General features: G+C 37.0%; 1 protein-coding gene and 1 long non-coding RNA gene across 4 annotated transcripts in view; one reads left to right on the forward strand and one right to left on the reverse strand.

Annotated features, from left to right (window-relative positions):
- Window positions 1–11,789, reverse strand: part of Rgk3 (Rad, Gem/Kir family member 3) — a 61,659-nt gene extending 49,870 nt beyond the window's left edge. The window contains exons 1-3 of one of the 3 annotated variants that reach the window (XM_086910219.1): window positions 11,586–11,789; window positions 8,012–8,848; window positions 4,818–5,078 (exon numbers count right to left, since the gene is read on the reverse strand). In XM_086910219.1, the coding sequence (XP_086766345.1) occupies window positions 4,818–5,078; window positions 8,012–8,270 (520 nt within the window). In that variant the 5' untranslated portion in view covers window positions 8,271–8,848; window positions 11,586–11,789. Of the gene's footprint in view, window positions 1–4,817; window positions 5,079–8,011; window positions 9,809–11,426 lie in introns of those variants that run through there. The other 2 variants (XM_086910218.1, XM_003692978.4) reach the window with 2 other exon arrangements.
- Window positions 4,090–5,208, forward strand: LOC147657343 (uncharacterized). Its single transcript, XR_015292611.1, has 2 exons — window positions 4,090–4,409; window positions 4,809–5,208. It is a non-coding gene; the product is annotated as an uncharacterized LOC147657343 (long non-coding RNA).
- Window positions 11,790–12,516: the final 727 nt, after the last annotated feature.

Below are 12,516 nucleotides of genomic sequence, written 5' to 3' on the forward strand. Positions count from 1 at the left end.
GAGGCCTCGTATATTTTCTCGGGAAGAAATCATTTTTTAAAATCTTCGTACCGAGCGATTATTTTATATCCATTCTTCCCCTTCATTTCGTTTGATCTCTCGTTTGATCATTGTGATAAATCAAAGTAGAAAGAAGTTTTTTTTTCAAAATTTCCGGACAATTTATGCGATATCAGAGGAATTGGATTTCTTCTGGTTCGAGCTCATTTACCCCAGATGAAGATATTATTGCTATGTATCGAAGAGGAATTAGAGTTTCTTTATCGAAATTAAATATTTAAATATTTCTGTCTCGCGATCATTAGGATTTATTTTATTATCCACATATTTGTGGATTAAGAATGTTGTTTGTCACCAAATTTTCATTACTATTCTTTCGATAAGAACAGTTTTTGCTATTATTTCAAGATTTGTTCATCCAATTATTATTAAATGTAAAATGATTAAATTCCTTTGCAAACTTTTGTTGTTATTCACTCGAGAGAAAAAGGAATGAAACGAAGCTTGAAAATCTGTATTTCGAAACGATTCACGAATTAAAAATAAAACTTTATATCTTAATAATCTTTCATACTTGGCTGTCCCTATAACCAAATTTTCATTACGTTCCTTCAATAAGAGCAGTTTTTGTTATTATTTCAAGATTTGTTCATCGATTTATCCATCTAATTATTGATTTATTATTAAATGTAAAATGATTAAATTCCTTTGCCAAGAAACTTTTGTTCTTCTTTTGCTCGAGAGAAAAAGGAATGAAACGAAGCTTGAAAATTTACATTTCGAAACGATTCACGAATTCGAGGTAAAAATAAATAAAACTTTACATCTTAATAATCTTTCATACTTGGCGTCCCAAATGTCTCTCTATAACAACGACCTGTCTCTTCAAAGGTGAAAGATGAAGCAAGATCTCGATGGTCTTACCAGCTACGAGAAATATATTAATTTCACGGCGGGTCGTGTATTCGATAAACTTGTTGGCGATACTCGAGAATCTAAAATGGCGCATGCCCCAAAGGCAGATGCGTCCTCTTCGAACGATCGTCTCTCTCTCTCTCTCTCTCTCTCTCTCTCTCCCTCCGGGAAATTGTTTAACGAGAGAAATCGAGACGCAGATTAGATTAAAGACAGTGGAGTCAATTTTCCTTGAGCCACGTTAAACATCGAGAGGGAACGGATTATTTACATTTCATCTTCCCTCCTAAATGATCGAAAGGGGTGGAGTGTCTGTCTCTCTCCCCCCAGAGATAATAAAACGAGTTTCCAGAGATTTTTATTTCTTTCTTCTATACCCGTGTAATCTTTTTTATAAAATATAAAAAAGTGTAATTTAAATTAAGTGTAATATTTTATTTTTTTTCGTTGACAATATACGTTCAATTTTCATAACGTAGGAGAATTTCCCTAGCAAACCTTTTTCACGAAAAAATGATAAATACGAAAATTTAACGGGATGAAGAAACTGGAAATGTTTATTCCGCGTAGAAACTATTTTCTTTTGACTTTTAACGGCCGGGTTTTTATCAAAAGGGAGAAATACACGGATATACACGAAACGGGGGAAAAAATTTCAAACAAGCATCGCCCCCAGAAACGTATATCTCCGTTCTCGATTTTTTTTTTTTTTTTTTTTTTAATTAATAAGAGGAAGCTTCGAGGAAGCACATATCTCTCGCTTTTGTCCAACCAACTTGTTTTCCCTTTCTAAATAAAATTTCCAACTACACCCTTCGACTTCGATGAGATACGAGAGACTAACATTTGATCGAACGAAACGAAACGCTTCGTTTTCTTATCGATTTCGAGATTGATTTTTAATGATGAAATAAAATTCGATTAGAACGATTATTCACAGCCAGAAATAATCGGAAGAAAGAGAGGAAGAAAGGAAACAAGAAATATTCGAATTGTTTTCAAGTTAGTTTGATTTCTGCCAGCGGATAAAATGGCGGGGGATGAATATCGAAGGTTTGGAAAAACGTTGGATCTTTCGTCATTGCCAATCCCTTTCGATGGCTCGAGGCGTGGTGAAATATTTTCGACAGATAGCGTGGCGAAAATTTCTCCACGTCACGGGTGAAACGGAACGATTCGAAAGAAGAGATAATAAAGGGGGAGGGGGAGAGATAGATGAAGAAGGAAGAACGATCGAGGGAAAGGAATACGTTGTGAAATTTATGAGGAGAAATTTTAAATAAATTTTCGAGTGGATTTTATGAAATAAAATTGAGAATGGTATTGGAGAATATAATTGTATTTATTACGAATCCTGCCGGATTAAAAGATTTTTCAAATGAATAAATGGGAAGGTAGTTGTAGGTATTGTTTTAATTTAATCCAAGATTAATTTACATTTTTTGACCTCCTTTCGTTCGTTACCTTATCTCGTTTGAATCCACGTATACGTTTCAAAAAGCTTGAATCTTTTTTCCTTTTTAATCTTTATACATCCTTTTCGTTCTTTCAACGGGAAATCGAATATTATTATTCGAAAAAAAAAAAAAAGAAAAAGAAAAAAAAAGAGTAGAACGGATTTATTTTTTCAGATTTGATTCAAATTTCGTTCCTTTTTTTTTTTTTTTCCCACGAGGAAACAAAGATAAAGTTTATCGGGAAAAAACCATAAACGTAGAGAATCCATCTTTATTTTTCACGAGGATGGTTTACTAAAAAAATTTAAAATCTCTGTTATAATAATCGAGAAACAAATAATTGAATTTCTTGCTGATCAAAATAAAAATTTCGAACAACGCATTAATTCTAATTTAACTTTTAATAACATCCGATTCAAATTATTCTTCATAAGGCAGTCGCCCGATATTAAATGAACAAGTCTGACCAAAGAGTGATACATTCTACTGCCACGATGACTGAAATAAAATTGGAATATTCTACGTTTATTATTATAAAAAAAAAAAAGAAAGAAAGAAAGAAAGAAAGAAAGAGAATTAACAAGGTACAAAAATGCGAAATAATACGAATTACTTCTGGATTTAAATTATAGTTCAATTGACTATGAAATTAACGCGATTAACCCTTTCGCGCTTGATCGCGCGTATGCACAACAATTTAACCCATTATTGACTAATTAGCCGATAAGCGTGTGTAAAAACTGCCCTTTTTCTCGAGATATTCCTGCTAAAAGATAATATTTTATAAAAAAAAATTAAGATGAAAAATTGCGAGGATTGAATTTATTGACAAAATGTTATCAAAAAAAAAAAAAAAAAAAAAACAAAGGCATAATAAACGAAAGAAATTAAAATAATCCTTCAAGCATCCTTCTATTCGTCCACAAAAATCAAACACGCATTTTTATAGAGAAAACGATACCCTCCTCCTCGTCTCAATCGACGATATAATCTAATTCTATTCGTGTTAAATTAATAAACGAAAGGATTAAAATAATCCAAGCATCCTCCTGTTCGTCCACAAAAATCGAATAAATCATTTCACGTTTAATCCATCGAGAAAACGATACATCTTGGATAAATTTCTCGAGAAAAAGAGATCCCTGCTTGTCGACAAAAACGTGAAACGAATATAACTTATTACACAAATACACTCTCAAACGTGAATTCTAATCGCGTTGAATCAATAAACGGGAAAAAATTAAAATAATCCAACCATCCTCCTCCCATCAGTCAAACGCAAAAATCAAACGCAATCATTTCTTAATCCTTCCATTCAAAAACGATACGTCTTCGATCGATTTCTCCACTTCTCGAGAAGAAGAAGAAGAGAAGATCCCTCCTCCTCCTCCTCAATCGACAATTTCTCCTTATTGTTTCCACTCCAGGGATCATCCTAAGGAGAGAGAGAGAGAGAGATTTCTAACGAGCTTCTGGCCTCTGCTTCGAAACTGCGTGCGTGCGCTCGAGGAGGAGAAATACTGTGCCAGAAATACACGTTTTCGCGGGTGGAAGCGAGAGAAAGAAAGAGGAAGGCGAGAGGAAGGCAGCGAAGGGAGAGGTAAAGCGAGATAAGCGAAAATAGAGTATCTATAGTTGTGACGTGGGTACGACTTCCTCGAACCGGTCGCTCTCTCTCCCTCCCTCCCTCTCTCTTTCTCTGTTCACGCGAGCTTTCAGAGCCAACGAACGCGCGCGTGAAAGTCGTTTACACGTTAATCCCCGCTCGGCCCGATTCCCTCACCAGATTTTCGGATTTTCGTGTAATTGTATCCGGCCGTGATCGAGAAAAGCTCTCGAGGATCGAATGAAGAGGGAATGAATTTTTCGTTCGAGGATGGACGTTGTTGGAAAAGGGAGAGGGAAGGTAAAAAGGAAGGAAGATTTATGAAGATAACGATAATAATTCGAGGTGGAAGGAACGAGGGATGATTTTGTTAAATTTGTACAACGTATAATCGAAATAACGGATCGATTGTTGACTCGATCGAGAGAATGGTGAGAATAGATGGAGATTTTGTTAATCCTTTGTTAAACGTGTGGAAATAACGATTAATATTTGAGACCAGATCGTGAGAGCAGATGAAGAAGATTTTGTTAATCCTTTCTTAAATTGTCCAACACGTGTTAAATGTCCAAATAATTATTAATATATATATATATAATTTATATAATATATATAAATAACGATTAATTTGAGATCTTTCTTAAACGTCACCCAACATCTATCGAAATAATAATTGATTAACGAGCAAGATTCGAAATAGCTAATCATTAATTCGAGACTGTATAAATCGAGAAAATTCGAAGAAGAACGAGTGTGAGAAATAACGATTTATTTGGATGACGGGGCAAGGTGTTCTGTTAGAGATTTACTCTTTTCTTCTTCTGTTAAAGTAAACTCACCTTTGCTGGTGAGACTGAAGCTTCTGAGCCTGTAACTGTCCTCGTCCTCGCCCTCCTCCCTCGAGGGCATCTGGGACGAGGTGTCGGGGACGTCGAGGAACGCGTTGCTCTTCCTGTGATGACTGTGATGCATACTTTGCCCTCTTCGACTCCCCCTTCTCCTGAGGCCGGGGCTGATGTCATTGTCGGTCAACCTGGGCTCGCTGCTGCAGTGAGCGGACTTGACCGTTCCTTCGTGATGGTGATGATGATGGTGCGCAGCTGGAATTCGAACAAATGTAACTATATACATATATATCTTTAAAATTGTACAATTTTTTTTCTCAAAATCTTAAGCAATTTGCACAACGGTGTAATTTTATTATTAATACTATTAAAATATTGTCTATAATTGATTTTATGAAAATTTTTATCTCTTATCTTTGTTTCCTTCTTTCATTAAAAATAATCGGAATTTAAAAAAAAAGGATTTCAAGGATAGATTTCTAATATTCTCCTCTGTCTCTCCTTTCTCGTCCCGAGCAAACCATGAACATGAAGCTTCACACGCGATGGCTTCCTTCCACTACCTTCTCGAGCGTGGATCCTTTGAAAATTTTCCACTCTTTACCTCCGCCACTGACCGCCTTTTCAAACCGAGTTTAAAGAATACTCGAAGGAAAAGTATCTCTCCACGAGCGAAATCTATCTCGGTATAAATGATACGAAATCGACTCGTAACTTTATGAAAATGTCGTAAATCAAATTACTCTGTCTCATCTTTCTCTTTTTCTCTTTTCCTGTAATCCGATCGAATCGAAACGATGGAGATTCGCGTGCATCAAGATTCGTGAAAAAACGTGTTTATCGATCTTCTTTTTTTTTACACGAAAAATTTTCACGTTGCTTCGTAATGAGATGAAAATTATAAAATTTTAATTCATATTCGTGTATGTAAGATAACGGAAACACAAAACGTTATCAAATTAATTAAAAATTAGATATAGAGACATATACTCCAAGTATAAAAATCTTTTTATCCCGTTATTCGTAACAATGGAAAATAAAAGATTAGCTATATTTCTTCGAATTACGATCTCCTCTCTTTCTCTTTGAAAGTGAAACTTTAACTCGCTCTTGTAAAAAATTTCCAGAGTGAAAATTATCGTTGTGCGCGATCATTCTCCATTTGTAAAAACTGGAGAGATATCCAGGCGAGGAAAAAAAAAATCTTCGATTCGACGACGAGAAAGAAAGAAAGAAGGAAAATTGTAAGAAAAATTAATAAAATTTCTGCAAGAAATGGAAAAAACATTGAGATCGTGGACCGCGAAGCGTAAAGAGACAACGACGACGTTACATATTGCGCGGACGTCGAGATCACGCTTCTATTCTGGCATCTGGTCGGTTTGGGTAGTGGGTCACTGACAGACGAAACGGGTTCCTCCGCGATGCCAGTGCACCTTAGAGGAAGCGGCCGGCCCATTTAACACAAAAATACGAGGCCGCGATGGGTTTCGTGGGCTAAAAGAAGCTTATTCAACGCGTCGAACGCCGACACTGGTTCCTGGTACCACCGATCTTCACGCCAGAATTAGCTTTCAGCGTCTCCGTGTCTATCTCCGATAGAATTAGAATTCTTAATTATCGCTATCGATCGTCGAAATTTTCCTTCGTTCAAACTGCATCTCATGATTTTTGTAAAATTCAAATCATGGCACAGTGTTATACTAATTAATTATTACTTAAGATTATCGTTCGATTTTATCGTGGTTGCGATTGAATGAAATTATGAATAATATTCATGTACACGTGTTCAGTCTCTATACTGATACGATTTTCACGAGATATAATATACATTGTTCTTTATTCCTTTATTTATAATTTCCCTTTATGTAGAATATATCTTGTGTCACAAAGAACACTTTGCAAAAAGGTTAACTTATACAGGAAATTTTTTAATCGAACAACGAATATTTTGTTTAAAAATATAACCAAAATATATATATCCTGGAAAAAATCGTTGAAAACCGTGGAATTTAAGATTTTTCGTCACGAAATTTTACCTTAAATTTACGTTGGAATAATAATGCGTGCACCACGGCCGATAAAAAATCGATTATCATGTAAATTTCTTCCACACGTGGCGTTCGAATATACTCGTATATCCCTTTTTCACAAACACGTACCCGCTACGTACAACGATGATCGAACGTAACTCGTTTAAACGCGAATCACTCGTTGCCTCTTCGAAAATATTATAACTTGCAACGCGTATTCGGTGATATTTCTCCTCGTTGCGACGTTGAATCGAAAAAGAATAAAGGACTATGGCGCGGAAGTCGCGTCACTTCATCCTTCGAAAAGTTCGTTTAAAAATGGATGGCGTTGCGAAAGGCATCGAACCATCGCTGTCTCGTTAGCCCCCTTTCGTCGATACGTGTAACTGATACATCGTCCAATGAGAAGACGCCAAAGATTCTGGTTTCACGCGTTCGAAAACCTCGCGATGAAAATTAATCGCAAAAGATGCGTGTATATGAAAATAATTAACGAATTTTAAAATTTAAATTATACACACGAGTTCGATAAAAATTGAACTCATCGAGTCGAATGGATTGATATTCTTATGGATTAAAACTGGCAACTCTACAAATAGTGCAGAGCAATGGGAATGTAACACGTGCTCGAACACGCCAGTTATGCGTATATTTTCACTCGATATTTGTCTAATTCAAATTGTTTTTCCGCGTAAAATAACTATTATAAATCGATCGGTTTGTTCGAATCATATGAAAAAAAAAAAAAAAAAAAAACACACAAAGGAGAATTTGAAACAAGAAGAAAGCGAATTAAACGGAATTAAATAGACATTCCACGTTCGAAAAAACAAATTTATCGATCGAAGACTTTACAAACAATCCTCGTCCAATTTTAAATCCTATTATAATCCTCTTAATTCACTCTTCTTAAAATAATTCCAATTTAAATTTATCGTGACGAAAAAATAAACGCCTAGATATAGAATCCGTATCGATATTGGATTAATCCCAAACTTTACTCCCCGATTTTTCACGCGTCGTCTCCTTTCGAGATCTTTTCGAAAAAAAAATCTTTGCATCCGTCGAATAAAATCTCCAGATCACGGATAAATGAGATCCTTCGTCGTCCATTTCAGAATAGAAAAGGAAGGGAAAGAAGAAGCGTGCGATTACCTTGAGCGGCAGCACGACGACGGATGCTCTTATTCGCGCCGGAAACACGAGCACTCTGAGACCTGGTCGCCGGCCTGCGCCTCCTGGTCGGCGTGCTTCCGTCCGGCGTACCGCTCCCACTGTCCTTCTCCCTGTCCACCTTGTCCCTCTCCCTGGCTCCCGAGGGAGGCATCGCCTCCAACATTTGCTCCATGCTGGAGAATCCAGGGGCGCAGATCGAGGCGGACCTCGTCTTCCGGCGTAGAGAGTTATCCGACATCCTCGCTATCCTTCCACGATTTCCTCTCGAAAAATTTCCTTCCTTTCTTCCAAATGGAACGATCAAATCTTCCTTTCTCTCTTTCTCTTTTATCCTCCGTGCAACGATAGTCTCGTTCTTTTTAAAAAAAAAAAAAAAACACACAACGAACGCCTTCTTGCCTTGGGAATATTTTTATCGATCCACTTTCAATTCATAGTTCCTCTTCTTCTTCTTTTTCTTGGTTTTTTCGAGGTGAGCACTCGGTTCGTAGTAGAAGCACAAAAAGTTCCCCTTTTTTTCACTTCACTCGCTTCTTTTGAAACGAGATTCGAGAGATTAGAGGTCGAGGAAAGAAATTAGCAGAGACGGATTTCCTCGAGGACGAGTTTCGATTATTCTTCCACGAGTGAAAATAGGGGGAGGAGGAGGTGGAGGTGGAGGAGGAGGAGGGGGGTGTTTCCGCCTCGATTCTTGGCCCCCCCTCCCGAGATTCAGGCAGGGCTCGATTAAAAGTTTCGACACGGCGAGAACGTGAGAACGTGTTGAACGGCTGGTGGAGAACTCGCTTGAGACTCGACTCGGCGAAAGTTCGAACTCTGCGAAGAAGCAACATGTGGTGTGTTGTCCGCCGTGGTTGTTAATCGTGAATCGCGGCGGCGCTTTCGTACGCGAGATTCGAACGAGATCTCGATCTTTTCTTCTTTCAATTCAAAATGTAAATCGTGATAAAGATAATTTTTCGAATTTGTTTATTATCTCGATGAAGATTAAGTAAGTTTTTTTCTTTATTTTATTCTCTCGAGATATTCTTCCGAGAAATTTTTTTTTTTTTGCAAATTCTTTTTCTTTTTAATTTTTCCGAGGAAAATTGGAATTTAATGGTCGAAGAGATAGGAGATTTTTTACATTTTCTTTAACTCTGCAAAAAATACGAGATACGGAAATATTTGTTTTTCCTCTCTCGATGCGATTTTTTTTAAAAATATGTACACGTTTGATCGAGAAACGATAATTTAAACTTCGAAAATAAAATGATTTAAAATATTATATAACGAGTTGTTTCGTTGTCGAAAAGAACATGTGAATTTCGTTTTTCAATCTTCGTGATAAAAAGATAATCTCGAAATTTTCGAAATAACGAATCATTCGAACAACGAAATTTTCGCGAGCAATTATCACGCAATGATCAAAAAGTTACGAAAATACGACTCTGTAAATTTTTCCACGAATTTCGAATCGAAACGATCATAACGTTATAATTATTCCTTCCAACTATGAAACTTGAAAATTTCTAAACTTTGCCATTAAGAATTTCTTCCCTCTTCGACAATTAATTTGTTCAAGAATTATTATTATTATACGAGGAGGTTTCGTTCTCCTGCTTCTCATTAACAAAAACTAGGAAAAAGTGGATTTCGACGAAGAAAAATTTCCCTAAGCGTGTCTTGTCGCACACTCTGGCTAAAAATTGGGAAAAAATTTCACCGAGATTCAAACTCAACAGGTATATTTCAAAGAGAAATTCGTATCAATGCGAATCTCAACCCCTGACAAAAGTCACTTTTCACTTGCGATCGTTAATATAAAATATTACGCGTTACAATGAAAATTTTCAACGTTCATTTATTTCCGCATTACGATCAAATAAACGAAGCGAAGCGGCATATTGCGAATATTGAGAAAATATCAAACTTGTATAAAACATTTTTACGCGCATCTGCCGCGACAGATTTTTAATATTTTCTCCCTTTTAAAAAATTTCGATGCATAAAAAAGAAAAAAATTGGAAGCAAACGCTGGATCCCAATCTCGAAATATCGATTACATTCGATTCACGAAAAACTCATCGAATGGAAAATAAGAAGAAGAAAAAATCACCGAAATTCGAAAAGATTAGATCCGGATTATTCAACGAATAGAGTAACGATGTGTGTACACATTGTAAATTATAGTTCTTTCATTAAACGAGCTATTACAATGTTATATAGCTTATCCGTGGACGTTTTCAACGAACGTTCCACAAAAAGCCTTTATCAGAGAAAACTATGTATCGATCCTCCTCCTCCTTCTCCTTTTTTTTTCCTTCCTTCCTCCTATCCTTCCACTCGCGGCGGGGGGAACGACACGTTTATCGAGCTTCAACCGCAACCGTTAAGTGGAAGAGATCAACCTTTGTGCGTGCACCCTTTTTCGTCTTTAGCTTCGATAATCAATTTCGCGAACGAATCGAATCCTCTTCGAACACGCATCGAAGCCTTTATCCCTTAATTACTACTAAAAATCGAAGGATTAGGGAAAGCTTGATTTTTCTTCCAAAATAACGAACGAATAAAAAGAGTATTTGTCTTGAAGTGTTTGTCGATCGAATCTGATGGAATTTAATCGAGTCGCGTATATGTGATCCTTACGAAATTGAAATTGGACGAAGCGTTTTTTCTCGTTCATTTCCCTATTTCAATTTCGCGATGGAAAATTGTTTTAAACGTTCGAATCGATATCGATTTCGTTCAACACAGATAGAATTCTTCCATTTCCTTCGTGGAACTATTTCAAATTATTTCACGCTACTGATTGTAATTGAATTTGGGAAAAACGTTTGATCAAACGAAATCGTATCCCATCCATCGAGAGAGTTTATTAATTCGATTGATCGGAGAAATTTACGATCTGTTTGCTGCAAACACACCGATCGTGTAACGAGGCTGTTTATGGGGTTTTATCGTGGCGGAAATTCGATCGATCTTTCTCCTTTGATGGAAGAAAAGAATCGTCTCGTTGCTCCTCGATATTTATCAAGGAATAAATCTTTCTCCCTCTCTCTCTCTCTATATATATATATATCATTATCACGGTGACACGAGATTCCATTTTCCAAATCGTCACGATGCTCGTTGCACGCGGTGTAAATAAACTACATTTCGCGTCGTCGAGTTTCGCACGCTCGAAATTTTAATAAAATTTAGCCGCTTCCCGAGAATTTCATTACTTTTCACCGAAAAAATTTACTCCCCTCGACAGAAAGATCGACAGAATCTCTGAGAATCAAGCTTCCCAACTTGTTGTCATCCACTTTGTTGAATTCATCGAAACATACGCTCATGCTTTCATAATAATAATAACCGAATAAATTCAAAAGAAAATAATCATCCTAAAAATTCGCTTCATCATCGCTACCTGGCAAAAATTCGGGGCGAAAGAAGTGCAGCCGTGAATAAGAGTGAAACGAAAGCCCCTCTCTTCGTAAAAAAAATACAAATCTTTCGAAAGACTTTTGAAAGATCGAGATCCCTTTCGATCCGTCGGATGCACGAGTCCCCACAAGAGAGAACGTACGATATTCGAGGCACACGGTAAACTCGCGTTTTTAACCACGATTCGCGCTACGTGATCGCCGCCAACGATTCACCCGTCATCTTCCAAAAATCTTTTTGGAAATCGTCACATGTCTCGAACGCGGAGCGGGAGAGGCGAGCGCGGATACGAAAGGAGGGAGAATAGACGGCGACGACACGCACGTTCGACGTTACGCGGCACACTGATCCTCCTCCTCTCGGTCGGGCACCGACGTTGGGACGCCAGCCGTCGTGCAAGCTCGGCACGCCTCGTGGCTAACGTTCGGCGAACCTCGTGTCCCGCGGCTTTGGCCGGTTTCCAAAAAATCACCATCCTCCCTTCTTTTTTCTTTTCCTTTTCTTTCTTTTTCCTCTGCGCCTTTTCTACGCCTCGTCCATGTCTATCCAAGATGGATGGGTTTTTCTTTCCTCCCCGATTCGAAAAGATTCGAAACATGGGATATGATGATGCTTTTTTGTTTTTTATTGGAAAAATGATATTCCTCCTTTCCTTCTTTTTTCTTTTCTTCTTTGCTCTACACCTTTCCTACATCTCGTCCATGTCCATTCAGGATGGATAGGTGGATTTCAGGTTTCCTTTCCTTTCGTTTAAATATGGGATATGATGATGCTTTTCTTTTTTTTTCTCGTATTTTCCCTCGAAAAATATGAATTTGTCGGGACATCATATTGTAATTTCTCGTCTAATTGATAAAACTACCTTTCATCTTCGAAAAGATCTGATTTTAATTTGTATATATATTGTTAAATTTATTGTTTAAGAGTTCAAGTGATAAATCAATCAAATAATAGTTTAATAGTGGCTTGTTGTTTATTAAATCCGACTACATTGAACGATCGATTGTATGATCGTTAAAATTTAATATTATATACAAAAATAAACATCGGTTAACTGGAAAAATTTCTGAAAT

Source organism: Apis florea, unplaced genomic scaffold, assembly GCF_048593485.1.
Source record: "Apis florea isolate Af1SG1 unplaced genomic scaffold, ASM4859348v1 contig_3170_pilon, whole genome shotgun sequence".
NCBI classification, from domain to species: Eukaryota; Metazoa; Arthropoda; class Insecta; order Hymenoptera; family Apidae; genus Apis; species Apis florea.